This window comes from Chrysemys picta, chromosome 18, assembly GCF_011386835.1.
Source record: "Chrysemys picta bellii isolate R12L10 chromosome 18, ASM1138683v2, whole genome shotgun sequence".
In the NCBI taxonomy this organism is placed as follows: Eukaryota; Metazoa; Chordata; order Testudines; family Emydidae; genus Chrysemys; species Chrysemys picta.
In genome coordinates, this window is record NC_088808.1 from 4729668 (window position 1) to 4754180 (window position 24513).

Below are 24513 nucleotides of genomic sequence, written 5' to 3' on the forward strand. Positions count from 1 at the left end.
CAGGGCAAAGCCCCGTGTAGCCTTGCAAAGAACACCTGGCCCAGCCAGAGATGAGCGCAGTGGGGGTGGTGCAGAACCAGAGGGACCGACGGGCTCAGCTGATGCGGCCGGAGATGGGACAGGGGAATGGCTGGAGCACTGGTTTGCAGGAGGGGGCCAGGTGGTCTGACTGGGGCAGTTCCTGGGCCCGGTGCTCTCCCCACCCAGGAGGTACTTCCTAGCCTGAGTCATTTTGGCAGCAGATCAGGGAATCCCTCCTTTCAAAGCTCACCCCTGACCAGCCAGCCCCTGCAGGCACGGAGCACCTCGCCTGCAGGAGAGGGTCCCGGCAGAAACCCTCTTGACACCGCCAGACCGAGAGGACAGGCCAGCCCCTGCGGGCACGGAGCACCTCACCTGCAGGAGAGGGTCCCAGCAGAAACCCTCTCGACACCGCCAGACCGAGGGGACGGGCCAGCCCCAAAGGCTAAAGAACCCCAGGACGGAAGGGAAAAATCCTACTAGCTACTGGGCAACTCTTCAGCTCCTGTTCACGCCCTCGCCCCCCACGGGACAGGCGCCTGAGTGCCATCTACTGGTGGGGACAGGCAACGACTACACCCGCTGCCTTTCATGACCCATGCTGGCGATACAATACCACTGTCACACCCATACCCAGAGTGCAGGGTGCCCAACAGTCCCCACCTGCGGCACGCCCAGGCCAGACACCCCTCACCTCATCGCAGCCCTCGGTCCATAAGGCCGGGGAAATAGCAGGGATCCCTTGGGCTACATTCAGCGCCAAAGCTCCTGTGACTCCCAGGGGCGCAGGAGTGAGGAAACGTGAATGGCCAGAGCTGGAGGTTGGTGCCTATACGGAATTGGCCATTCGACAGTCTCCACAGCAAGGGGTGGAGCCTGTGAGAGTTGTGGAGTCCGCAGGATAAAGGAGCAGACAGCTCCTTCCTCTCTGGGCACTGGTGGGGTCCTGAGCGAAGAGCCTTCTCAGGCAGTGAGTCGTCAGCCCTAGCCCCAGCGACTACGTGGGAGAACAGGAATGCTGGAGCTCCTTACCAGCATGGAGGAGGCGATGGAAAAGGCACGGGGCTGGATCCGGGGGATGAGGTCCAGCAGGTAGTCAAGCGGAACAGCACAAGTGGTGTGAGGGAAATCGCAGAGGACCTAGGAACACCAAAGAGATGTGAGAAAGGACAGGACAGGACCAGGGAGATGGGCCCATGGAGAGAAACCCCTGAGCCTGGCAGAAGCAGCCCTTTACTCAGCTGTCCAATGCTGGTAATGACACAGATGGCACATGCCCAACACCCCCCTCCCCCCCCCACAGCCTTTCAGGAAGGATGTTGATGAACTGGAGAAGGTTCAGAGAAGAGCTATGAAAATGATACCAGGATTAGAAAACCTGCCTTAGAGTGACACTCAAGGAGCTCAATCTATTTAGCTTAACTAGTCAATAAGAACCTAACTGGGGAACAAATACTTAATCATGAGCTCTTCGATCTAGCAGAGAAAGCATAACACGGCCCAGTGGCTGGAAGCTGAAGCTAGACAATTTGGACGGGAACTAAGGCTGACGTTTGTATCAGTGAGAGTAATTAACCTTTGGAACAACTCACCAATGGTGGTGGTGGAGTCCCCATCACTGGCTATTTGTATATCAAGGTGGGATGTTTGTCTAACAGATCTGCTCTAGGGATGATTGTGGGGCAGGTCTCTGGCCTGTGCGATACAGAGGGTCAGACGAGATGATCACAATGGTCCTTTCTGGCCTGGGTGTTTCTGACTTGACACACACGGCTACCACTCTGTTCTCCTGGAAGGCAACCTGTGAGCGGGGCAGCCTGCGGCCACCTCCTTGGCACTGGTAGGCCCTCCAGATGTGCTTGTGCTCTGCCCACCCCCACACCAGAGCCCTCCATGGGCTCCCAGCCTTGTCTCCTTCACAGAGTGCTCCGCACCAAGGAAAGGGAACCTGGTACTGTGGAGAGCAACATGTACAGGACATAGTTTCAGCAGTGGGGCATGCAAGCCCAACCTTGCTGCCGGTGTCTAGAGCTTCCTGGCCAAACTGTCTAAGCCAATAAAGAAGGTTCTTTTCTTGCCATTCCTCCCCTGCATTAAAAAACCTGGGAAATTCCATAGGAAAAAAATGTGTGTGAAGGGAACAGCAAAGTTGCAAATTAAGTCCAAGTCAGGGAATGTCCAGGTCACGGTGCCATTGTGCATGTGCATTACACCCTGGGTCTTTCAGCCCAGGACCACGTGCAGCCTCGTTCAGTGCCCAGCTAGGACAGCGGGAGGTGAAGGAGATGGGACTCATCGTGAGAGAGCCCTTAGCCCTCCAGTAGGGTAGGGAAGTGGGGCTGGGGGCTGTCAGGGAGGAGAGGAGCGGTGGGGGGGAGTAATCACATGCAAGGAGGGCACAGCCTAATCCTCCAACACACTAGGACGACCCCCACCACTTTCTCTTGTTTCCTCAACTCCCCCCCGCTCCCCTTACCCCCAGGAAGGGCCCAACTCACCCTAACACACCCCTCTGCAACCCTCCTTGGCCTCCAAGGGCTGCCCGGGACTCTGCTCTTGGCTGTTACAGGGACTGTGTCAGGGGCACACTTCTCCACGAGGGCCGACCTGCTGCCCAGCCAGGGAAGGGTGGAGCAGGCACACGGCCCTTGCCGACCCTCGCTGTGCCTGACTTCGTCCAGCTTCAGGGAGAGGAGCAAGGCCAAGCAGAGCCAAGAACTCAATGCAGCTCCCCACAGAAAGTCCTCACTCTCCCCCGGCAGGTTCCTCCAGCTGCCCTACCTCCAAGGTGGTCCTGCGGGGCCGGTTGCAGTAGCTGTAGAGCTCCTCCTGGCCCTGCGCAGAGCTGAATTCCCTGCAGCTTCTCCCGCTCCAGTTCGTTCGGCGAGAACCAGGACAAGAGCTCGAAGAAAGAGCGACGGGGAACACAGGAAATGTCCAGGTAGCAGGCGACCAGGTGCTGGATGGTGCATGGCTGCGGCAAGTGGGCAGGAAGGGGGATTCCTGCAAGGGAAGGCATGAGGCCAAGAGAGCTCTTGAGACTGGCGCTGACCCAAGTAAGGGGCAAGAAGCCTGGCTGCACAACTGCCCAAGGAGCTCCCTCCCCCACACCTAGGGCTGCCTCAGCTTGGAGCCTGACCGGAGCCGGAGAGGCTCTGCACTAGCAGAAGACACGTACGGTGCAGCGAGTGAGTGATGCTGCAGCCAGTTGTTCCTAGGGGAGTCACTGAGTCACCCCAGCGAATGGATTTGCCAGCACCCGGGGGAGCCCAGTCGAGTCGAACCCAACGGAAGCTCCCCAGGACAGGTGACTTACCTGAGCTGTAACTAGTGCTTCGAGCTGCGGGTGCAGACGTGTTTGCACTCAGGTGCGTTTGCACGTCGCGCATGAAGAGTCGAAGACACTTTTCCTACAGCAGAATCCGCTAGGGCAGCAGGCGCTTGGTGTCTCCTTGTGGCCCCTCCCCAGGCTATATAAGGGTGGCACCAACCGAGCCCCCCTCAATTCTTTCCCTCGAGAGAGGCAGACTAGGACTCCAATGACGAGGGCTGGAGGGTGGGTCGCAGAACAGACGTCTGCATCCACAGCTCAGAGAACAACTGCAGCAGGAAAACCATCTCCGGCTCTCCATGCCCTAGGTGCAGACACGCCTGAGTGCAAGGCACATCTGCAACCGCTTGAGGCACCGGCCACAGCATTGTCCCTGCCAGCCCGCGAAGCCCTCGCTGCTACGCTCCGCTCCCCTCCCCCGGCCACCCCGTGCGGCCAACCCTCCCCGCCCCTTCCCTGGCCACCCCTTGCGGCCACCCCTCCCCGCCCCTTCCTTGGCCACCCCGCGTGGCCACCCCTCCCCGCCAGGCCACCGCCCCCTGGGCATCCTGCGTGGCCACCCTGCCCACCCCCTCCCCGGCCACCCCGCGCGACCACAGCTCCCTACCCTCTCCCTGGCCACCCCGCGCGGCCACCGCTCCCTACCCTCTCCCTAGCCACCCCGCGCGGCCACCGCTCCCTACCCTCTCCCTGGCCACCCCGCGCGGCCACCGCTCCCTACCCTCTCCCTAGCCACCCCGCGCGGCCACCGCTCCCTACCCTCTCCCTAGCCACCCCGCGCGGCCACCGCTCCCTATCCTCTCCCTGGCCACCCCGCGCGGCCACCGCTCCCTACCCTCTCCCTGGCCACCCCGCGCGGCCACCGCTCCCCACCCGGCCACCGCCCCCTGGGCACCCCGCGTGGCCACCGCTCCCTACCCTCTCCCCGGCCACCCCGTGCGGCCAACCCTCCCCGCCCCTTCCCTGGCCACCCTGTGTGGTCACCCCTCCCCGCCCGGCCACCGCCCCCTGGGCACCCCGTGTGGCCACCGCTCCCCACCCCCTCCCTGGCCACCCCGCGCGGCCACCGCTCCCTACCCTCTCCCTGGCCACCCCGCGCGGCCACCGCTCCCCACCCGGCCACCGCCCCCTGGGCACCCCGCGTGGCCACCGCTCCCTACCCTCTCCCCGGCCACCCCGTGCGGCCAACCCTCCCCGCCCCTTCCCTGGCCACCCTGTGTGGTCACCCCTCCCCGCCCGGCCACCGCCCCCTGGGCACCCCGCGTGGCCACCGCTCCCCACCCCCTCCCTGGCCACCCCGCGCGGCCACCGCTCCCTACCCTCTCCCTGGCCACCCCGCGCGGCCACCGCTCCCTACCCTCTCCCTGGCCACCCCGCGCGGCCACCGCTCCCTACCCTCTCCCTGGCCACCCCGCGCGGCCACCGCTCCCTACCCTCTCCCCTTGCTGCCCATAGCCTGAGACGGGGGAGGCTGGGGGTGCTGCAGAGAAGAGTGGGTGCTGACTCACAGGAATGGATTTTCTTAGCTGTCTTGTGTCTGTGGATCTCACTCCCGATGCGCGGGCACCTCCGGGATGCGAGAGGCGAATCTTTGACCAGCAGGGTTTGTTGGCCTGTGACCTGCAATCCTTGTGCCCCGCCCGCCTGGGGGCTTGTAGGGCAGAGCAGCCCTGGCTGTCTCAGATCCCCTGGCTAGTTCAGAACCCCAGCAGAGATGGACGATGAAAGGAGCAGGGCCGGAGGGCAGGCTGGGGGGCCACCCGGCCAAACCACCTCAAAGCTGCACAGTTACTGGCAGATCTGTCTCCAAGTTTCTGTCTGGGTGGGTCCCCACTTGCGGGGGCCAGATACACCCACCCACCAACAGGCGGGAGCAAGGACCGCGGAACTGCTCTCCTGAGCCCGGATCCGGGTGCTAATGGATTGTCACAGTCTGTGCTGGTTCTGGGTAGAGTCTAGCCCTCTGGAACAGCCTCCCAACAGGGGTTGTGGGGGGCAAAGAATGATTCGCTTTAAGCGGAAGGTGGATACGTGTCTGAGTGGACTGTACGATGGGGTTGCTGGTGATGGCGGGGGGCAGGGCTCAACCCAGAAGGGTCCTGACTGCTATGTCTCATGTACCTAAAACTCATGCATCAGGTCCTCAGCTGGGGGATGCTCCCCTCCCCACCCTGTTCTCTGAGGTTTGGTTTCTTTCCTCTGATGCCCCAGGGCTGGCCCGGGCTGGAGATGCAGGGCCAGGGCTCTGAGCGTGGTCTCTCTCAGGTGCTTGGCTGGATGGATCTTGCTAGCTGATTGCCCTGTGTAGGCTCAGGAAGGAATCTCCCCCAGCTCAGATTGGCAGTGATCTGGGGGTGCTCACCTGCCTCTGCAGTGCCCGTGTGCAGGTCACTGCCAGGAGTATTTGGGTGTATCTCGTTTCATTCTTTCCTTGACACTGGTGCACCTGGGCCCCTCCTGGTCTCTGCCTGTGGCTGTGACGCTTTCGTCTCATCGCGGTGCTGGGGGCAGAGTGCGCGTGCTGCCGGCCTGTCACCCACAGGGAGCAGACCAGTCGAGCTGGAGACCCCTGCTGGCCTTCCACGCTCTGCAGCTGCCCTGCACACTCCAGGACAGGAGCGCTCCTGAGGCAAGCTGGAGAGACTGGCTGGGCTCCAGTTGCGCGGGCTCTGACTCCTGACAGGGCGGGTCCCAGGGCAGGTGGCGATGGGCTGGGCTGCCCAGGGCGGGTCTCGGAGCAGGCGGTGATGGGCTGGGCTGGCCGGGGCGGGTCTCGGGGTGGGCGGCGATGGGCCGGGCTGGCTCCGGAGCAGGTCTCGGGGTGGGCGGCGATGGGCCGGGCTGGCCGGGGCAGGAGGCGATGGGCCAGGCTGGCCGGAGCGGGTCTCGGGGCGGGCAGTGATGGGCTGGGCTGGCCGGGGCGGGAGGCGATGGGCCGGCTGGCCGGGGCGGGAGGCGATGGGCCGGGCTGGCCGGGGCGGGTCTCTGGGAGGAGAGGGGCTGGCCCAGTACTGATTTCTGGGGCGCTTATGAAAGACAACGGAGGAAGACGAGCTCCTGGGGTCTCGCTGGAGGAGCCAATGGTGCCTCCTGGGGCCAAAGTGCTAGACCAGAGGGGTAGTCTGGGCTGGTCCCCAAGTGATGCCCGCTGGGGCAATCCTGGGCCCTTGGGAGGAACGTGTCTGGGTGATCCTGGGCCCCCACACTGAACCCCTGGAGCTGACCAGGCAGTAAAGCGAGGAGCCACCGGAGGGCAGGAGCTTCCCGACAGGTCGGCTCTGAAGAGAGGCTCATAGACTCCTAGACTTTAAGGTCGGAAGGGACCATTATGATCATCTAGTCTGACCTCCTGCACAACGCAGGCCACAGAATCTCACCCCCCCACTCCTGTAACAACCCCCTGACCTATGTCTGAGCTACTGAAATCCTCAACTTGTGGTTAAAGACTTCAAGGTGCAGAGAATCCTCCAGCAAGTGACCCGTGTCCCACACTGCAGAGGAAGGCAAAAATTCCTTCCCAACCCCAAATATGAAGATCAGCTAAACCCTGAGCATGTGGGCAAGACTCACCAGCCAGACACCCAGGAAAGAATTCTCTGTAGTAACTCAGATCCCATCCATCTAACATCCCATCACAGACCATTGGGCATATTTACCACTAATAGTCAAAGACGAATTAATTGCCAAAATTAGGCTATCCCATCATCCCATCCCCTCCATAAACTTATCAAGCTTAGTTCTGAAGCCAGATATGTCTTTTGCCCCCACTGCTCCCCTTGGCAGGCTGTTCCGGAACGTCACTGCTCTCATGGTGAGGGCGCTGGGATGCCGCAGGTGGAGTCCACTGAGCTCTGTCTCGCGGCCCCGGCGCTAGGGGGAACTGAGGGGCCCGCTCTGCCCGTCATGCCCTCAGCAGGGGGAGGGCGAGGACGCAGGCTAGACACTGCTGGTCAAATCCCGATCTCCCACATCTGGAGTGGGACCACACGCCCAGACCGGAAGCCCAGGCGAGGGCGGGAGCCTCTCCCCGCTGTCACGAGACAGAGAAGGACAGCCAAGCCAGCAGTGGCTGACTAGCTCTCCTGCAATCTCCCAGGCTCCAAGCCCAAGAAAGCAGAGACCGGAGCTGGAACAGAGCCACCGAATGGGCAGCCCCATCCTGGCAGGGAGAGGAAGGAGCAGGGGGTGGGGGCACGTACTGGGCTCAGAGGGCTTCAGCACGAAGCATCTGTCTGGATCCAGGCGCAGGAGCTGGCAGAACTGCTGCACGTCCTCAGGGGCATTCCGGGGCTGGATCATCACCACGTCTCCCGCACTGTACCTGCAGGGCACGTGCCAGCTGAGCATAGCCGCCGGGCATCACCGCTGCCAGCTCCTCCCGCACAGCCAACCGCAGCAGAGGGAGGGGAGCTCACAGGCCCCTGCAGAGGGCGGGGTCCGAAAGGGGGATTGCCAAGCAGTGGGAGGAAGGTGGAAGCCTGTTCCTCAATGCAGGCCCCTCCCATGGGTGGAATCACTCTGCCCAGCTCCCTGCCGCCTCGGTTTCCAACAGCAACAAGCGAATCCCAATCAGTACCGGTGGCAGTGCCGTCCCAATCCCCAGCGAGGGCCAAAATACAGCCCAGTTTTCCTCCAGCTCTGCTGAGTAGGGAGCCAGCCCACGAGGGGCTAAACGGCTGGAGACTAGGCACCACTGGGGCCCATTAAACCGTGGGGCCCAGCATCCTTGCAGAAACCCGGAGAGGAGCGGCCGGGGAGGGGGAAATGGAGGCCGGGCGGCCTGGGGAACACATTCATCCCTTCCTGTGGGATCAGGTCAGCTCCCCTCCCGAGCAGCGCCTGCCTGGGGCATCACTCAAAGGGCTGCCCAGCGGCAGTGAAGCAGAGTGGTGGGGCCCACCATTGCGCAGGTGGAGAAGCTGACAACAGGACAATGAGGAGAGGTGCAGAAAGCCAAACACTGATGGCCCTGCTCAGATTGATAAACCTGCTGAACAAGTCTCTGCTCTGGCCAGCAAGAGACCCCTGGAGAAAGAAAACCCCCTTCTTCAGGGCAGCGAGCCAGCAGGGACAGAGAGTGGCTGAGGTCACGGGGTCACTGGGAGCACAAGGAGGGGCCAGGGCAGCTCCCGTTCCACGCGTCCGCTAGGAGCCCAGTGCGTCTAGGGGTGACTCACTCAATCCCAGAGCCTGTGACATCAAACTCAATGAGCCGGACGTCCTGAAAGTGTGATTCCGCCGTGACTCTGAGGTTGGACACCACCTGGGCAGCAAAGGGGTGCAGCTCTGAGGGGGCCTGCCTGGCTGCCTCCCCGTCGCAGCCACTGGAGCGCTCATCCAGAAAATGCAGAGTGAACTTGGAGGGTAAACTGCAGGGAAGAACAATGTGGCACAGTCAGTTCCATTGCACGGGCTCTCTGGGCCAGTGGTGGTTAGCACCAGTCGCCCCCAAAGCCCGGAGCATTGCCTGGGTACCATCTGCAGGCTACTCCCAAACTCAGAGGCACCCAAATGTGCCCCAAACCGCTGCCAGGAGCCAGGCTAGCTCTGCAGTATGAGCACAGCCTGAGGGCACAGAAACAGAGCACAACCCAGCCAGTCTGCCAAGCAGAGCCCCGCAGCCAGATCCTCCCCAGGAAGAACCCAAGGCCAGATGCATTCTGGGGCAGCCAGAGCCAGGCTCCAGCATCAGCTCGTCCCAGAAAGGACACAGTAAATCTGCCAGGCTTCCAAGCACGCCAGGGACGTGAGGTGTGCAGACGAGGTGCACAGGACCCCTGCAGAGCAGTACTGCCGAGAGCAACCCCCAGGCCGCTGACACAGGGACCGGGCAGCAGGGAAATGCCTGCAGCAAACGCCCACCCCAGCAGGGCAGGCTCTGGTGTTTTTGCCGCCCTAGGCAAAAAAGCCACCCGCCGCCCTCCCCCGGCCCAGCGCGGCAGGGGAGGGCGCTGAGCCCGACCGCGGGCCCGCAATCCCCGACCGGCTGGAGCACCGGGGGGAGGGCGGCGAGCCCGCCGCGGCTCCGCTCTCCCCGGCGGCCAGAGTGCCGGGGGGAGGGCAGAGAGTCCCCGGCGGCCAGAGCACTGGGAGCAGGGCGGAGAACCCGGCCGGGGCTCTCCGCTCTCCCCGGCGGCCAGAGCGCCAGGGGTAGGGCGGAGAGCCCCTGGCGGCCAGAGCGCTGGGAGAGGGTGGCGAGCCCGGCCGGAGCGCCGGGGGGAGGGCGGGGAGCCCGGACGGGGCCCCACTCTCCCCGACCGGCCGGAGCGCCGGGGGGAGGGCGGCGAGCCCGCTGCGGCTCCGCTCTCCCCGGCGGCCGGAGTGCCGCAGGGAGGGCGGTGAGCCCAGTCGCGGCCCCGCTGTCGGGCCGGAGCACCCCGCCGCGCCGCCCCCCTCCAGGTGCCGCCCCAAGCACATGCCTGGTGGGCTGGTGCCTGGAGCCGGCCCTGCACCCCAGGGACACAGAGAACGGTGCGGAATCCAGGGAGCCTTTCCCACATGGGGCAGCAGAGGGAGCTCTCCCTTCCCCAGCTAAAGGAGAATGGACGGGCGTCCAGAAGGCCCCAGAGGAGTCTCCCCACCCCATGGAGCTAGCGGGACTCCCCTGCTGGTGCCCCACTGTCCCCACAGCAGAGAGCCAGACTCCTGGGCTGGGAACACGACCCGTGACAGAAACGCAGCCTGGCCGGCGGGTCAGTGCGCAGTATCCCATAGCCCCTCTTCTGGGGCAGAGGTCAGGGTCCCATGGAACAGTACCAGCCCCAGGCTGCCTGAGCCCCCTTCCCCCACACACATCCCCAGCCAGGCCTCTGTGCAGTACCGGAGAAGGGGAGACTCCCAAGCTGAGCCCCCTTTCCCTGTGGGAGGGTCCCCAGGGCAGGAATGGGGCCCACAGAACCTGCAGCTGCTCATAGGGGAGCTCTGCTACGATAAGCCTGATGGTTGGGGGCAAGGCAAATGCCATATTTAGGGCTGTCGCAGCCTGGACTGTGTCCCTTTAAATGGTTCGCCATGAAAGACCTTCTGTGACACTGGCAGAGCAGGTGCCAGCTCATGCCAAGGTCCCCAGACCCCAACTGACCACTGACGAATGCACGGCTGGAAACACCCGTGTGTTAGTATTGTTAAAACAGGTATTAGATTGATAACCGCGGGTTTTCTGTCTAGACTTTATGAATGCTTGTATCATGCTGCATGTATTGAGCTCACTTCACACCTGTACCCCAGGGTATAAGGTTATATTAAGCGTTTGCAGTGGAAACCTGTGTGACTGTGTAGCTCACCAAACAGGAAAGAAGCGTTAGTTAATGTAAAGGCTGGCTTCCTACAGAAGGTGGTAGGTCCTGCCCACAGGATGGCCCACATGAGCCATCGTGAAACATCAGAGGACAAAGACTTTGGTGATTTCTCCCCCCCACACCCATGAAAAGGAGACACGCACAAGGACCCATCCCATCAGCCTGAACTCTGGGGCAAGGGAATAAAAATTCCTGACAAGAAGAAACTGGGTCTCTATGCTACTGGACTTGGAGAAGGCAAGATTTCTAAGCATAAGCAAGGGATCCCCAGTGCTTGGCGTGGGTTAGCCCTAGAGGACATATAGAGTTTGGGTATTACAGCAGCTTCTATTACCTGTTGGAACCTAAGAGTGTAAACTCATTTGTGTGTGTACGTTTATCAGCTTTAACTTTGTAAATAACTCTCTCATTTCTTTTTCTTAGTTAATAAGCCTTTAGTTAGAGTAGAATCTCGCTTATCTGAGCCTCCGTTATCCAGCTCTCCATATTAACCGAACTAGGCGGTGGGGCTTAGGCTGTCAGCCCTGGGCGGCAAGGCTGACAGTCCGAGCCCTGCCCATTCTCCTGATTATCTGAATTTTTAATTATCCGATCCGGTCCTGGTCCCAATGAGATCAGATAAATGGGGTTGCACTGTAATTTATTATAAGACTGGCTACATGCGCTGTCTTTGGTGCAGGATCTAAAGGTGCAATTGCCCTGGGGTAAGTGACTGGTCCTTTGGGACTGGGAGTAACCTGAATATTGTGATTTTTGGTGTAAGGGACCATTTATCAAAAAGGCAGGCTTGTGTGGATGGCAAGACAGACTGGAGTACCCGAGGGGACTGTCTGTGACGTTGTGTTAAGGCTGCTGTTCACACTTGACATTTGGTTGGTGAAATCTCTGTATAGAACTCACAACCAGTTTGGGGTGTGTGCCCTGCTCCTTGACAGTCTGCCCTGCGGTTGGTACTCATGTCCCTGAGCCACTCCAGACAGCCTGACACCTTCCTTTTCTACTGTGTGCCGGACGGGTTGAACCAGGATCCTCCGTCCAGGGTGTGTCCGGGGCTCTGGCAACCGGGGCAGGACGCTTCCAACCCAGCATACAGGGCAGAGTTGTGTGCCCACAAGGACCAGCCTGGGAAAGCAGTATTTCAAGGCAGCATGTGCAACCAATCAACTTTCCCCTAGCCAGCAGTGGCTGGAAGGCAGTAGACGGTCTGCGCCCACTCTTGGTACTCACAGGACATCTGGGCCGATAATGCCAAGGCCAGGAGGCAGAGGGTACAAGGGTAGGATCCTTCCCCACAAGTCCAGTAGCCAGGGATCAACCACTGCATCCGGCCTGCAGGAGGTAAATACAAACTGCAGCAGGGCTGGGGGACTGTTGGGACCCTGCCCTGCTGCGTCCCCGTGACCCCCAAACTTCAGAAACCTTCTTCCTGCAACGCTGCCCTAGTGTGGCAAGCGTGGTTCCTTCCGTCAGCCAGAGGGGGCACCAGAGGGATGCGAGCCGCCAGCTCCCAGCCCCCGCAGCCCAGCTGAACGGGGACTACCCATGGCACGGCACGTGGCAATGAAGCTACGTAACTTCGACGCCCCCGCCGGTGCTGAGCATCCGTTCCACTTCTCCCAGCATGGAGGGCTGGTCACCAGGCTGGGCCCTCTGCGTAGTCCCACTTGGAGGAGCAGCAGTAGGCAGAGGTGACAATACAGATGCCTGACAGGTAGGTGCTGCCCAGCCGGTCCCTGTGGAGGGGTCACACGGGCAAACTGGAACAGTGACAGCGTTCTAGGGAGGAATCTCAAACCGGGCCCTGAGTTCAGAGAGGAGACTCTTCAGACCCAAGTGCAGTGGCCTCCCATGAGCTCCCTGAAGCAATGAGCCTGGGGGGGAACCCCAGGGGCTCTTTCCCGGGGGCCAGGAGCTCTGGGTAGCCTGGCGATAGCTCTGCGGTGGGTTAGGTGCACATTCTGTAGCAGGTCCTGGCAACTGCCCATGCGCTGTGGGCACACTTGAGTAATCAGTGCACTCTGGACGGGACAGCCGACCCAGTTAGAACATGAGGGTGAGATTTGACTTCGACGTGAACTGGCTTCGATCATGGGTGAAAATCAGTGTAGCAGCTTTCGGCCTGCCGGTCCCTGCTGGACATGTGACAAAACCACAAGGCTGGCGGGGATAAGGGGGCAGGCTCGTCAGGACTGGACGAGTTGGCGGGGCTGCAGGTCAGGAAAGGGGAAAATCAGCAGTGCGAGGTTGGGGGCGGGGACTCAGGATTAGAACCGAGGGGGTGGGCTGCAGGCCAGGTGCGCAGAGCATTAGCAGAGACTGAGGGGACCAGGCCTGGAAAGCCAGGAAAGGACTGAGGTGTGTGTGGCGAGGGGGAGGGGATGAACAGCAGGGGAATACAGGTAAATAAGCAGAGCTGTGGGGAGGAGCCAGGCCTGGACTAGCAGGGTGGGCAGCTAGTCAGATTTCAGGGGCAGGAGCAGAGCTGTTGCAAGGGTGTGATCCGCCCTGGGAAATCAGAGCCCGCTGCCTTGCCCTACAGGCCGAGCGGGGGGTGCAGCGCTCACAGCCCTAGCCGTAGCTGGAGGACCGAAGCCACAGGGGGATGCTGACAGCAGCCCCTCCCCCAGGCAGTGCGCTTACCCCAAGTCGTGCTGGTCGTCTCCCAAGGCTACTGGCAGGAGGGGGCTGGCCCCGAGCTGCTGCAGCCGCTTGTGCAGCTTCTTCGCAACAAAATTAAACCTGGGCCAAGAAGAATCAGAGACACAGACACAGTTGGGGGGTGGGAGGGGACACTTCACCCTTGGGAGCACGCAATCCCACTGCTGCCGGGGCAGCGAAGGGTGGGGCTGGTCCCTGCCCCAGCCCCCCACAAACCTGCTTGCTCTGCCCCACGTGCACATTCTGTCCTGTTGCCAAGCCGATACGACTGACTGGGCTCCCCCAGCTGAGGGGATGGACCGGGGTGCAGTTGCTCCCAGGGAGGGGCTGGCTGGTTTTCAAGGATTTTTTAATGTCAATACAAAAGAATCTCCTACCCTCCCATCAGCCTTTGAATGCACAAAAACAGGCTCTCGCTCCCAGGCACGGCTTCTTCCCCACAGTATCCTGCCTGCACACAGGTCATGCAGGCGAGAGCCTCTGGGCTCCAGCCACAGCTCTGCTGCTGGGAATCAGAAGGGAAGCACAGCACGGGCTGCCCTCTCCCCGGGTGTGCTGTGCGGCTGACACACAGCACGGGCTGCCCTCTCCCCGGGTGTGCTGTGCGGCTGACACACAGCACGGGCTGCCCTCTCCCCGGGTGTGCTGTGCGGCTGACACACAGCACGGGCTGCCCTCTCCCCGGGTGTGCTGTGCGGCTGACACACAGCACGGGCTGCCCTCTCCCCGGGTGTGCTGTGCGGCTGACACACAGCACGGGCTGCCCTCTCCCCGGGTGTGCTGTGCGGCTGACACACAGCACGGGCTGCCCTCTCCCCGGGTGTGCTGTGCGGCTGACACACAGCACGGGTTGCCCTCTCCCCGGGTGTGCTGTGCGGCTGACACACAGCACGGGCTGCCCTCTCCCCGGGTGTGCTGTGCGGCTGACACACAGCACGGGCTGCCCTCTCCCCGGGTGTGCTGTGCGGCTGACACACAGCACGGGCTGCCCTCTCCCCGGGTGTGCTGCTCAGCCTACAGACCCAACAGACCCTCTAGTGACTTTGAGGATTTTTAAAGCACCACGGGTCGATTTACACAAAGGGTCTCAGAACAGCTCTCCTCACCCCAAAGCACTCAGTGCTGGGAGGGGAATGATCAACAGTTTCAGCAACCCGCAGGCCTGGATGGGAACTCAGCAAAGGGGCTGTGGGACAAGCCACTCACTTGGGATAGGAGGAGTCTCCGAGGCCCAGCACGGCATAGTCCATCTGGCAAAGGGAGGCAGGGGACAGGTTCTTTCGGAAAATAAACCTCCAGAAATTCTACAAGCAAACACAGTCAAGAATCGCATGGCTCCAGCGTGCACCCATCCCACAGCCTGCTTTGCCCTCCTGCCCCACACTGCCCTGAGGGCCCAATCCTGCTGGGGCGGGGCCGTGATCGACTGGGGTCTATCTCAGTTGGGTGATCGGTTCAACTGAGTCCTTGGAGATGCAGAATACAATGAGTTCTCTGGTTTATCCAGCAAACTGAAGCCATGGTGTCAGTGGCAGGGAGCACTCAGCAAGCAGAAGGCAACCCCTGCCTTGCCATGACAGCAGGACAAACTGAGGCCATCATCACTCAGCAAGCTGCTGAGATCGCATCACCTTCCACGTTTATGTCCCAGCAGAAGTAGGGGACGCTTCTCAGCCCCGAAGCCTCCCCAAAGAAAGGCTGCAACGGGGCTATTGTTGCATGGGGTCCCATGTAGCCCCATGATCCCCATCTCTGGCGCCCCTCCAGGTCCCCATAACCCCTCCACCACTCCCTACACATCCCACCCGCCCTCCCCAAATCACTGCAGGCAGGCGCCACCTGCTGCTGCCTGCCTGTTTAGGAAACAATCGGTCTCGCAGAAACACAGTCACAGGCGTCAAACTGGGGGTAGAAACAATACCTTCATGTTGTCAGGCGGGTCCCCTTGGCCTGTGGTTGCACACACAAATACCACCAGCGGCTCCTGGATCAGCTGCGCCTGCGTGCACAACAAACATGGACACACACGGTTAGGGCCAGCAATCTTCAACATCCACTGGCAAACTGCACAAGACAGCGCACAGCGCCCCCCGGCACAGCCCCACACTGCCCCCTCACAGCCAGACCCCCCTACACCCGCACAGCCACAGCCCTGCATACTGCACCCCCTCTCCACATAGTCAGACCCCCCCCCGCACAGCCCCAGTCCTGCACACTGCCCCCCCGCACAGCCAGACCCATACACTGCCCCCCTGCACAACCACAGCCCCGCACAGCCTCAGCCCCGCACACTGCCCCGCGCACAGCCAGCCCTGCCGGCACAGTCCCAGCCCTGCACACTGCCCCCCGCACAGCCAGACCCACATACTGCCCCCCCAGTCCTGCATACCACCCCCCACACAGCTCCAACCCTGCACAACCAGACCTCCTGCACAGCCCCAGTGCCACGCACTGCCTCTCCGCATGGCCAGACACACACACTGCCCCCCCCAGCCCCGCACACCAACCCCCCCCAGCTCCAGCCAAGCACAGCCTCAGCCCTTCACACTGCCCCCCTGTACAGCCAGACCCCCACACCGCCCTCCTGCACAGCCCCAGCCCTGCACACTGTCCCCCCCCACACAGCCCCACACGGCTCCAGCCCTGCACACTGTCCCCCTGCACAGCTTCAGCCCTTAAACCACAATCCCGCACATCCCCAGCCCCTCACAAGGTCCTCCCCCACAGCCCCAGCCCCCCACAGCGCTCTCCCGCACAGGAACCAGCAGGGAGGGCATTCTGGGGACAGGCAGGCAGGTGAGCACAGCACGGATCTCATCCAGCAGCTTTAATCAAGCCCAGGTTTACGCAGTACAGCCGTGTGCTCAGAAGGGCCTGGCGCACTTTGTCCGAGCCTCTCAGCCCACCCAGCACCGCACGAACAGCAGGTTTTAACAAGACCCGTTTGTGGTTTTCGCAAGTGGCTTTGCTTTATCTTATTCTGGCCCCTGCCACCCCCAGTTTCTGCAGGACAGGCTCATGCTCTTTGTCTCGTAGAAAATGGCTCTAAGTAAACCCAGGGTGGCACTATTTGCACTAACACAGCTAAAGGCCTGTTTAACTCCTTCCCAGTTCTCAGTCTCTGCAGCAGCGTAGAGCTTGTGCGCTTGCAAGGGGACTTGGAGGCCAGCGCACAAGCCAAGCCCTGTCAGAGCGCAGGCGGCTGACGTGCGGCCGGGGTGCTATCCAGCACACCCTGAAAGGAACTCAGTGGCAAGGGATGAATATAGAAGGCTCTTCTCGGCCTCACCACTCATTTTACCCCCATACTCACCACAGGGTAACTGTCCAGGGCCTCTACCCTGCAGTGAAAGCGGCGCCGCTTGGCTTCCCTGCCAATTCTCTCGGCTGTATCTTGAGCTGTCCCAGTCTGGCTGCCAAAGAGAACGAGGAGCTTCCGTTCCGCCATCTGAAAGAGACAAAACGACTCAACAGAGCCCTCGAATAGCTCAGGGGCACTGTCAGGCGGGGAGCCACGCCGGGGAGTCACCGGGGTTCCGTCTGGGTGTACCAGGGAGCGATGCTTCGGCACCTAGCAAATACCAGGGGCTAAGGGTTAGAACAAGGCACTATCAATCAGAGATTGTGGGCTCTAGTCCCAGGCCCGCTAGGCAGCCTTGGTCCAGGCGTGCCCTCTGGGCTGCAGTTTTCCCATCTGCAAAATGCATGTGACAATACATGACTACCTCATTGGCTGAAAGAGGGGTGCTGAGACTTAATTAACCTTTGAGAGTCTCCAAAGAGAAACACCAGCAGGGGACAAAGTAGCATGATCACTACTGCCGAGCCTCTCCCTCGGCAAAGGGACTTGACAGCAGCTCCAAATAAAGCGACGCTGTTGACTCAAAGTCGAGCCGACTGTAGACAATGATTTCAAAGTAATGTCAGGCCCAGGTCTTGCCCTACAGCCCCCTGCCAACTGCTGTTGAATTGCAATTCCACTTTCCTAGCTTTCAAATGTTTCCCACCCCTCCAGGACCGGCTCCAGGCACCAGCAAACTCCGGCCACCTTTTTTTTTTTGCTTCAGCAGTTGCGCTCTCGGAAGGGGTTTTATTTTGCTTGGGGCGGCAAAAAACCTAGAGCCGGCCCTGCACGCCTCGTTGCTGTGCGAAGGACCCACACACATAGGAGAAGTGACTCACTGTCTAGAACCGGAACAGCAACACTAGCTAGACGCAAAGTGCCACCAACTGTACAAAGATCTGACCAGAGGATTTTTCCTCCCTAATCTCTTTCGGTGACAGGGATCCTATGTGCATGGCTCTCGTGTCGGTAGCACACCACAGACCCAGGTCAGACTGAAGCCTGAGGTTCAAGTTGATGGTGTCCCTGGAAGGACTACGGCAGTGGTTCTCAAACTTTTGTGCTGGTGACCCCTTTCAAACAGCAAGCATGTTGCTTATAAATTAAGAACACTTTTTATATATTTAACACCATTATGTATGGATGCAAAGCAGGGTTTGGGGTGGAAGCTGACAACTCACGATTCCCCATGTAATAACCTTGCGACCCCCTGAGGGGTCCCGACCCCCAGTTTGAGAACCCCTGGACTACGGGATGTATCTTACTTCCAACCAAGGAGAGAGTGAAACTCCCATCAACTCCAGCGGGGGCAGTATCGGGCACTTATTTGCTTTTTAAAAATTGTCTATGGTACCTGCCCATTGCTGTAGTATCAGGGTGCAGGGTCATCAGCCAACAGCAGAGTCGTCCCCCTACAGCCCCAGGGCCAGACACATGCTTCCAAAAGGGTCAGGGGGCCACAGTCAGCCCTTTGGGGCAGATTCTCTGATCCCTACCACTCAGCCAGCACTGAGAGCAGAAACACCTGCCAGACCTGCTGGAATTTCCTCTGCTTTGAGGGAGGGGAGTCTCCAGTGGGCACAGAGCCAGTATGTTCCCACATCACCGCTCCCACAGCCCCGGGTGCAGGTGGCATGTTGGGGTGCAGAGGGGCACATCAGACATGGAAGGGGCAGCGGCTGTTGTAGGCTGTGCTCCAGCTACCCCCAGCAGGAGTGGGATCCCCAGGGGACTGATGGCAGCTAGTGCGGGTTAGGGTAACCCCCAGGCTGCTCTGCCCGGGGCTGGGGCAGAGAATCGGGAACTGGAACTGCTGGTTGCTCTCACCTTTCCCAGCAACTGTGTGGGGCTCAGTCCCCTCTAAGCTGCACAGCTGCCTAAAAAGTGCCGTCCAGCAGGGCGAGATTCCTCTTCCCCAGCCTCGGCCCTGCCAGGGGAGAAGTGCCCCTCCCCGGCCCCAACCCAGCCCAGCCCTGCCAGGGGAGAAGCGCCCCTCCCCGGCCCCAACCCAGCCCGGCCCTGCCGTGGCCAGGGGAGGGGCGCCTATTCCATGGCCCCAGCCCCAGCCCTGCCACGGGGAGAGAGAGCTGGGCGGACTCCTCTCTCCCCCCCTTAGCCCCGGAGAAGGCCTGCACCCCAAACCCCTCAACCCTGGCCCCACCCAGAGCCCTCACCCCCCCCCCCCGCTCCAGCCCTTAGCCCCCTCCTGCATCCCAGCTCCACCCCAGAGTCCGCAACCCCAGCCGGAGCCCTCTCCCCCCCATACCCCAGCCCTGTGCCCCCACCCACACTCCAAACCCCTCAGCCCCACCCCCACCCCATGAATTTTGTTATGGGCACCAAAATGGAGATGATGTGTCACACATCACCTCCATATTGGTGCCCATAACAAAATGCATTCCACACATGCGTGGTGAAAATCAGAGGGAGCACTGGTGTGGGAGCAGGGAGCCGTCCGGTGCCAGAGGCTGCTCTAGGCTCAGGCAGAGCCAGTCAAGCCCCTGCCCTGCCCTGCTCTCCCTGGGGCTCCCAGCAGGGAAGCAGCTGACCGAGCAGCCAGAGCTACTCTCTTGTCCCCACCTCAATGCAGCACGCAGCCAGCAGGGGGTGCTGCCGAGCAGTTGCAGCAGATTCTTGGAGTGCCCCTGGGGCTTCATGGGAAGCAATGAACCCAATCTCCTCCCCACAGCGATGGGGATTGAACCCACTGCCTCTTGTCCTGCCCTCTGTGGCAAGGGAGAACAACTTTTCTCCATCTGTTTTATGGCAGCCTTTCGAGTATTTGAAGAGCGCTCTCATGTCCCCTCTTAATCTTCTCTCTTCCAAACTAAACATACCCAGTTGCTTCAGAACTTTGCTCACCTGCCTGGTATTCCATCCCTTTGATCATCTTTGTCGCTCACCTCTGGAGCCTCCCCAGTTTCTCTACATCCTTTCTATCCATTGGTGACCAAAACTGGACACAGTCCTCCAGCTGAGACCCAACCAGTACTGAGTAGTACTCTATCATCTCCTGTGACCTGCTCTGTTAAAGCAACCTAAACTCACGTTGGCTTTTTTTTGCAATAGCATCGCGTTGCTGACTCATGTAGAGGTTGTGATCCACCACAGCTCCCAGATCCTTCTCAGCAGTGCTGCTGCCAAGCCAGTTCTCCCCCAGTCTGTATTTGTGCATTTGGTTTTTCTTCCCCAAGTGGAGCACCTTACATTTGTCTTTGTTAAATTTCATTTTGTTGTCTATAGCCCAGTTCTCCAATTTATCAAGATCCCTCTGAATTGTAGCTCTATCCTCCAAAGTGTTGGCAACCCCCCTAGCTTTGAGTCATCTGCAAGTCTGATCAGTGTGCTCTCTAGTCCTACATCCAGGTCATTAATAAAGATGTTAAACAACACCGGACCCAGAACAGATCTCTGTGGAACCCCACTGGAGACCTCCCTCCAATCTGACATCATCCCATTAATAGTTACTCTTTGTTTGCGGTTCTTTAACCAATGATGTATCCACTTAATGATAGTTCTGCCAAACCCGCATTTCTCCAGCTTGCCTAGCAGAATGTCATGTGGGATTGTATCAAAAGCCTTGCTGAAGTCCATGTACATAAATTATGTCCACCGCATTCCTCCTATCCCCCAAACCTGGCTGTTGGACCAGGTAGCAAGTTACCAGGATGGCTCCCATCCACCTCCTCCCACTTATGTGTAGCCAGGAGATTCTGACAACTTCATCTGGGATGAGGATTTTGCAATTGCCATCTATGCCCTTGTCACAATGATGCAGTGTGCTCTATATTTTAAATCCATCTGGAAACCGAATCTGACATAAAAGTCGACCACCTGTTTGTGACGTATCTCACAGTGGGATCTGCCTGTGTGAGACACTTGTCTTCTCTCTGGAGATATTCCGCCATGGGGCAGTCAGCAGAGGGGCTTGAGCTAGAGTCTCCTAGATATAAATGAGAGGGATTTACTGACAGGACATTCTCCGTGAGGGGCTGACACACAGCGGTGGTTCACTGCTCTATGGCAGCAACACCTGTCAGGCCTGACATACACACTACACCTAACATACTGTTGCTATGATATATATCCCAAATGATACAATGTAATGTACCACTGGAAAACTCACAGTCACTGATCATTAATATTAGTGTATCGTGTATGTACAGGTAACATGCAAAATTACAAATGTGCTGGAACTATGTTCTTAAAATGGCGGGCAGGCAGGTCATAGGGTACCCCAACCTAGACAAAGGAATGTGATTCCGCCAGCTTGAATGTATCTCCAAGATAAATCAAGAGATATTGGAAATGTTTTTACATAAACAAAGTCATCAAGCTAACCAAGAGAGGCACCAGCATGTATCAACTGATTGTATACAATATGACTGTATTATACAAGTGTATTGAATAAAATCTCTTATGAAAGCCTGTGACACACTAGTGACTAATATTAAATCTTAAAGTGTATTTCTACTTTTGTTTGTTTGTAACCCTATCTTCATTCCCTATACCTGGTATCAGTTAAGCCTTTTGTTTAATAAACTTATTTTTTTAATCTAAACCAGCTCAGTACTGTGATTGAAATGAGTGTTTGTTGATTAATGAGCTGCTGTTTCTGTCTCTTTAAAGGAGCTGCACATTTAATAACTGTGAATAATTTGGACAATTGTAATGTCAAGTTTGAACTGAACAAAAGTATTGTCAATGTTTTAGGCCTCAAACTTCCGCAAGTTTCACAAAGCGAACCTTGTAAAATTAGCTTTAAAAAGCAAGCGTTGCCAAAGGAAACAGACTTGTGGTCAAAACGCGCTGCAACCAAATAACACAAGATGCTGACTCCCACAAAGTGAGATAAGTTGTACCCCCTGGTTACATTAACCACATTTAAAACAATAAATTATACAGTCAAAGCGACACAAGGAGATAAGTAAGCATAAATTATACAGGCAAAGAGACAGCACAGACCTCACTGAGAATTTGGCCTACTCTGATTGGTCAGTCTGTTTTAAAACACGGCCCAACAGACAAAATAAAAAAAACGAAGGCACAGGACTGTGTGTGTGTTGGTCATAAGGGAAACCTGACCCACAACCCCTGAACCGAAGGGACGTGCACTTCTCAACTGTCTGTACCTGGCCAGTGCGAAAAATGGCCGGCTGAAGGGTAACTATTTTCAGACGAATGCAGGGTAAGTTTATGGAGTAAAGAAGTCTAGTTGCTCGAGCTGAATTGATCTCAAGTCTGTATTGATACTATAGTGTTAAGAATAGTAGTAAATAGCTGATGAATAATAACTTTACATGTACTTGTCTTCAGTATAACTTGCCATTTATATTAATCCTTATTCAGTGTTGGCCTTTATTCTTGCTTTTCTTATTTTGTCTGTGTTGCCTTTATAGTCGAAAGTCATTAAAAACCTTTTTTGAGGAATAATCAGTAGTTTTAAATTTTCTTATACGGGCACTACTCAACCTCATTGCCACTTCCCACCACCCAACACAGATGTAATCACCCAGGGCACAACTAGGGCCCTGATGCGTGTCCCCCTCTTCCTTCATCTCTGCAATAATGTCTGTGTTCCAGGAGATGGCTCCAGAGGGAGAGTTTTGTGGAAATTTTGGACCAGATGGGGTATGGGGGGTCATTCTGCAAAAACACGAACTGGGCAGTGGAAGCCAGGGTATGACCTGCATGCTTGTCTGCTGGCTAGTGATGTATAGGCGGTGAAACATAGCAGCATAGCATTTAAGACACCCAGAGTTGCAGAGCAGGGGGTGATACAACCCCTTACTGGTCTGGGTTGAACCCCAAAATGTCACAGGGTATCAACTTTGGACCTAAAAAAAGCCTATCTACTCCTCTTCTTGAAACCTTGTCCTGCCTTGGCTTGACTGTCCTCCCTGGCTCTTCTCTCTAATCCAGGGGTGGCCAACTTGTGGCTCTGGAGCCACATGCGGCTCTTCAGAAGTTAATAGGCGGCTCCTTGTATAGGCACCGACTCCGGGGCTGGAGCTACAGGCGCCAACTTTCCAATGTGCGGGGGGGTGGGGGGGGAGGGTGTGTGTGTTGCTCACTGCTCAACCCTTGGCTCTAGGGTGACCAGACAGCAAGTGTGAAAAATCGGGACAGGGCTGGGGGGTAATAGGAGCCTATATAAGAAAAAGACCCAAAAATCAGGACTGTCCCTATAAAATCGGGACATCTGGTCACCCTACTTGGCTCTGCCACGGGGTTGGCCCTGCCGTGCCCTCGTTTCTCCCCCACTTCCCCCGCCATCAGGAGGTGCCGGGAGAGAGGGGGAGGTGCTGCCGGCAGGTGGGGGGCGCTGGGGGGCTGCTGACGTATTACTGAGGTTCTTTGACATTGTACGTTGGTAAATTTTGGCTCCTCAGGCTGCCCCCCCCCCCCCGCTCTAATCGATCCTTCAATGTGTCCTGGGGCGGATCCTCACCAGCCGGCGGGGGGGCCCCAGGGCTGCGTCCTTGGTCCCCTCCCCACCCAGAGACCCCGTGCGCCCGCCGGACCCGCCCCTCCGCCGGACCCGCTGCTTCCCCCTGCGCCCTGAGGCCGCGCGGGTCGGGGCTCCCCAGCGCTGCCGCCAGGACCAGCCCGGCCGCCCCCCGGCCCAGCGGCCGCGCCGAGCCGAGCCCCCCGCCGCGCGCGGCCAGACCGCGGGGCTCCGCCGGACCCACCTGTGCGGCCGGCAGCGCGCCCCTTCCGCTTCCGGTGACGGCATCAGCGTGCGCCGCCGGGCCGGAAGTCAGGGGCCGTGGGCGGGAGCGGTCCCTGGGCCGGGCGGGCTCGGCGCGGAGCGGGCCGCGATGCTGTTCTCGCTGCGGGAGCTGGTCCAGTGGCTGGGCTTCGCCACCTTCGAAATCTTCCTGCACGTCCTGGCGCTGCTGGTCTTCTCCGTCCTGCTCGTGCTGAAGGTGGACAGCGGCGGCGCGGAGCTGTCCTGGTGGCAAGTTTTCATCCCCTTCTTCGCGGCCGACGGCCTGAGCACTTACTTCACCACCATCGTGTCCGTGCGGCTCTTCCAGGACGGGGAGAAGCGCCTGGCCGTCCTCCGCCTCTTCTGGATCCTCACCCTCCTGAGCCTGAAGTTCGTCTTCGAAATGCTGTTGTGCCAGAAGCTCGTGGAGCAGACCCGGGAGCTGTGGTACGGACTCATCATGTCCCCCATCTTCATCCTGCTCCAGCTCCTCATGATCCGAGCCTGCAGAGTGAACTGAAGAGCCGGGGCACCGGGGATTTGTACCTGTACCCCAGTGAGAGGAGCACTGCCCCGCCCCCGCAGTATTAACCCCCAACCGAAGAGTTCATCGAGCTTCGCTGCTTAGTTTTCGGCAACTTTCTAGTCATTCTCTTTGGCCATATAGGTCTGAGGTGTGAGAAGAAGCTTTTGTACTTGATTAAATTATTACATAAGATTGGCCCCGTGTTTTCCCAAAATAGATATTTATGTTGTGTCCTTCATCTAAGGTGCATGTCACACCTTGGTGTTAATGTTCAAAATGTCATGAAAGGCAAACCTAACCTGCTCATGTCACTTGTTTTGTAATAAAAATGTACAGCTGATATTTAGTAGTCTCATTGATACGCTCTCTTCTTTAGAAAGCCGGTACTCGTAACCTTTGCCTGGGAATGGGTGTTACTCTAGGGCTGACTGTGCCTAGACCAAGAAATTTGGACCTTGACAAAAAATAATTGACTATCCCTTCCCATTGGGTTAGTTAAGTCTGCCACAGACTTCTTTGCAAAAGTCAAACTGACAGCCGAAAAGCAAATGCAGCTGTTGGTGTACCAATCCCACACAATCAGCTTGTGAAAAACTGGGCTCCAACATGTATGCAGGGTTCATG

The 24513-nt window shown here is 58.6% G+C and overlaps 2 protein-coding genes across 2 annotated transcripts in view; one reads left to right on the plus strand and one right to left on the minus strand.

The window, feature by feature from the left end:
* The window catches only part of NDOR1 (NADPH dependent diflavin oxidoreductase 1), a 41872-nt gene extending 18409 nt beyond the window's left edge, over positions 1–23463 (minus strand). Inside the window, 11 exon segments of the mRNA XM_065572127.1 lie at positions 1054–1161; positions 2803–2877; positions 2879–3024; positions 7552–7673; positions 8530–8721; positions 11878–11979; positions 13291–13389; positions 14515–14612; positions 15230–15307; positions 16622–16756; positions 23344–23463. Of these exon segments, the coding sequence (XP_065428199.1) occupies positions 1054–1161; positions 2803–2877; positions 2879–3024; positions 7552–7673; positions 8530–8721; positions 11878–11979; positions 13291–13389; positions 14515–14612; positions 15230–15307; positions 16622–16756 (1155 nt within the window). The 5' untranslated portion in view covers positions 23344–23463.
* Positions 23464–23472: 9 nt separating this feature from the next.
* TMEM203 (transmembrane protein 203) lies at positions 23473–24229 on the plus strand. The gene has a single exon (XM_065572129.1). The coding sequence runs from the start codon at positions 23473–23475 to the stop codon at positions 23881–23883; it is 411 nt and encodes a 136-aa protein (XP_065428201.1). The 3' UTR covers positions 23884–24229.
* Positions 24230–24513: the final 284 nt, after the last annotated feature.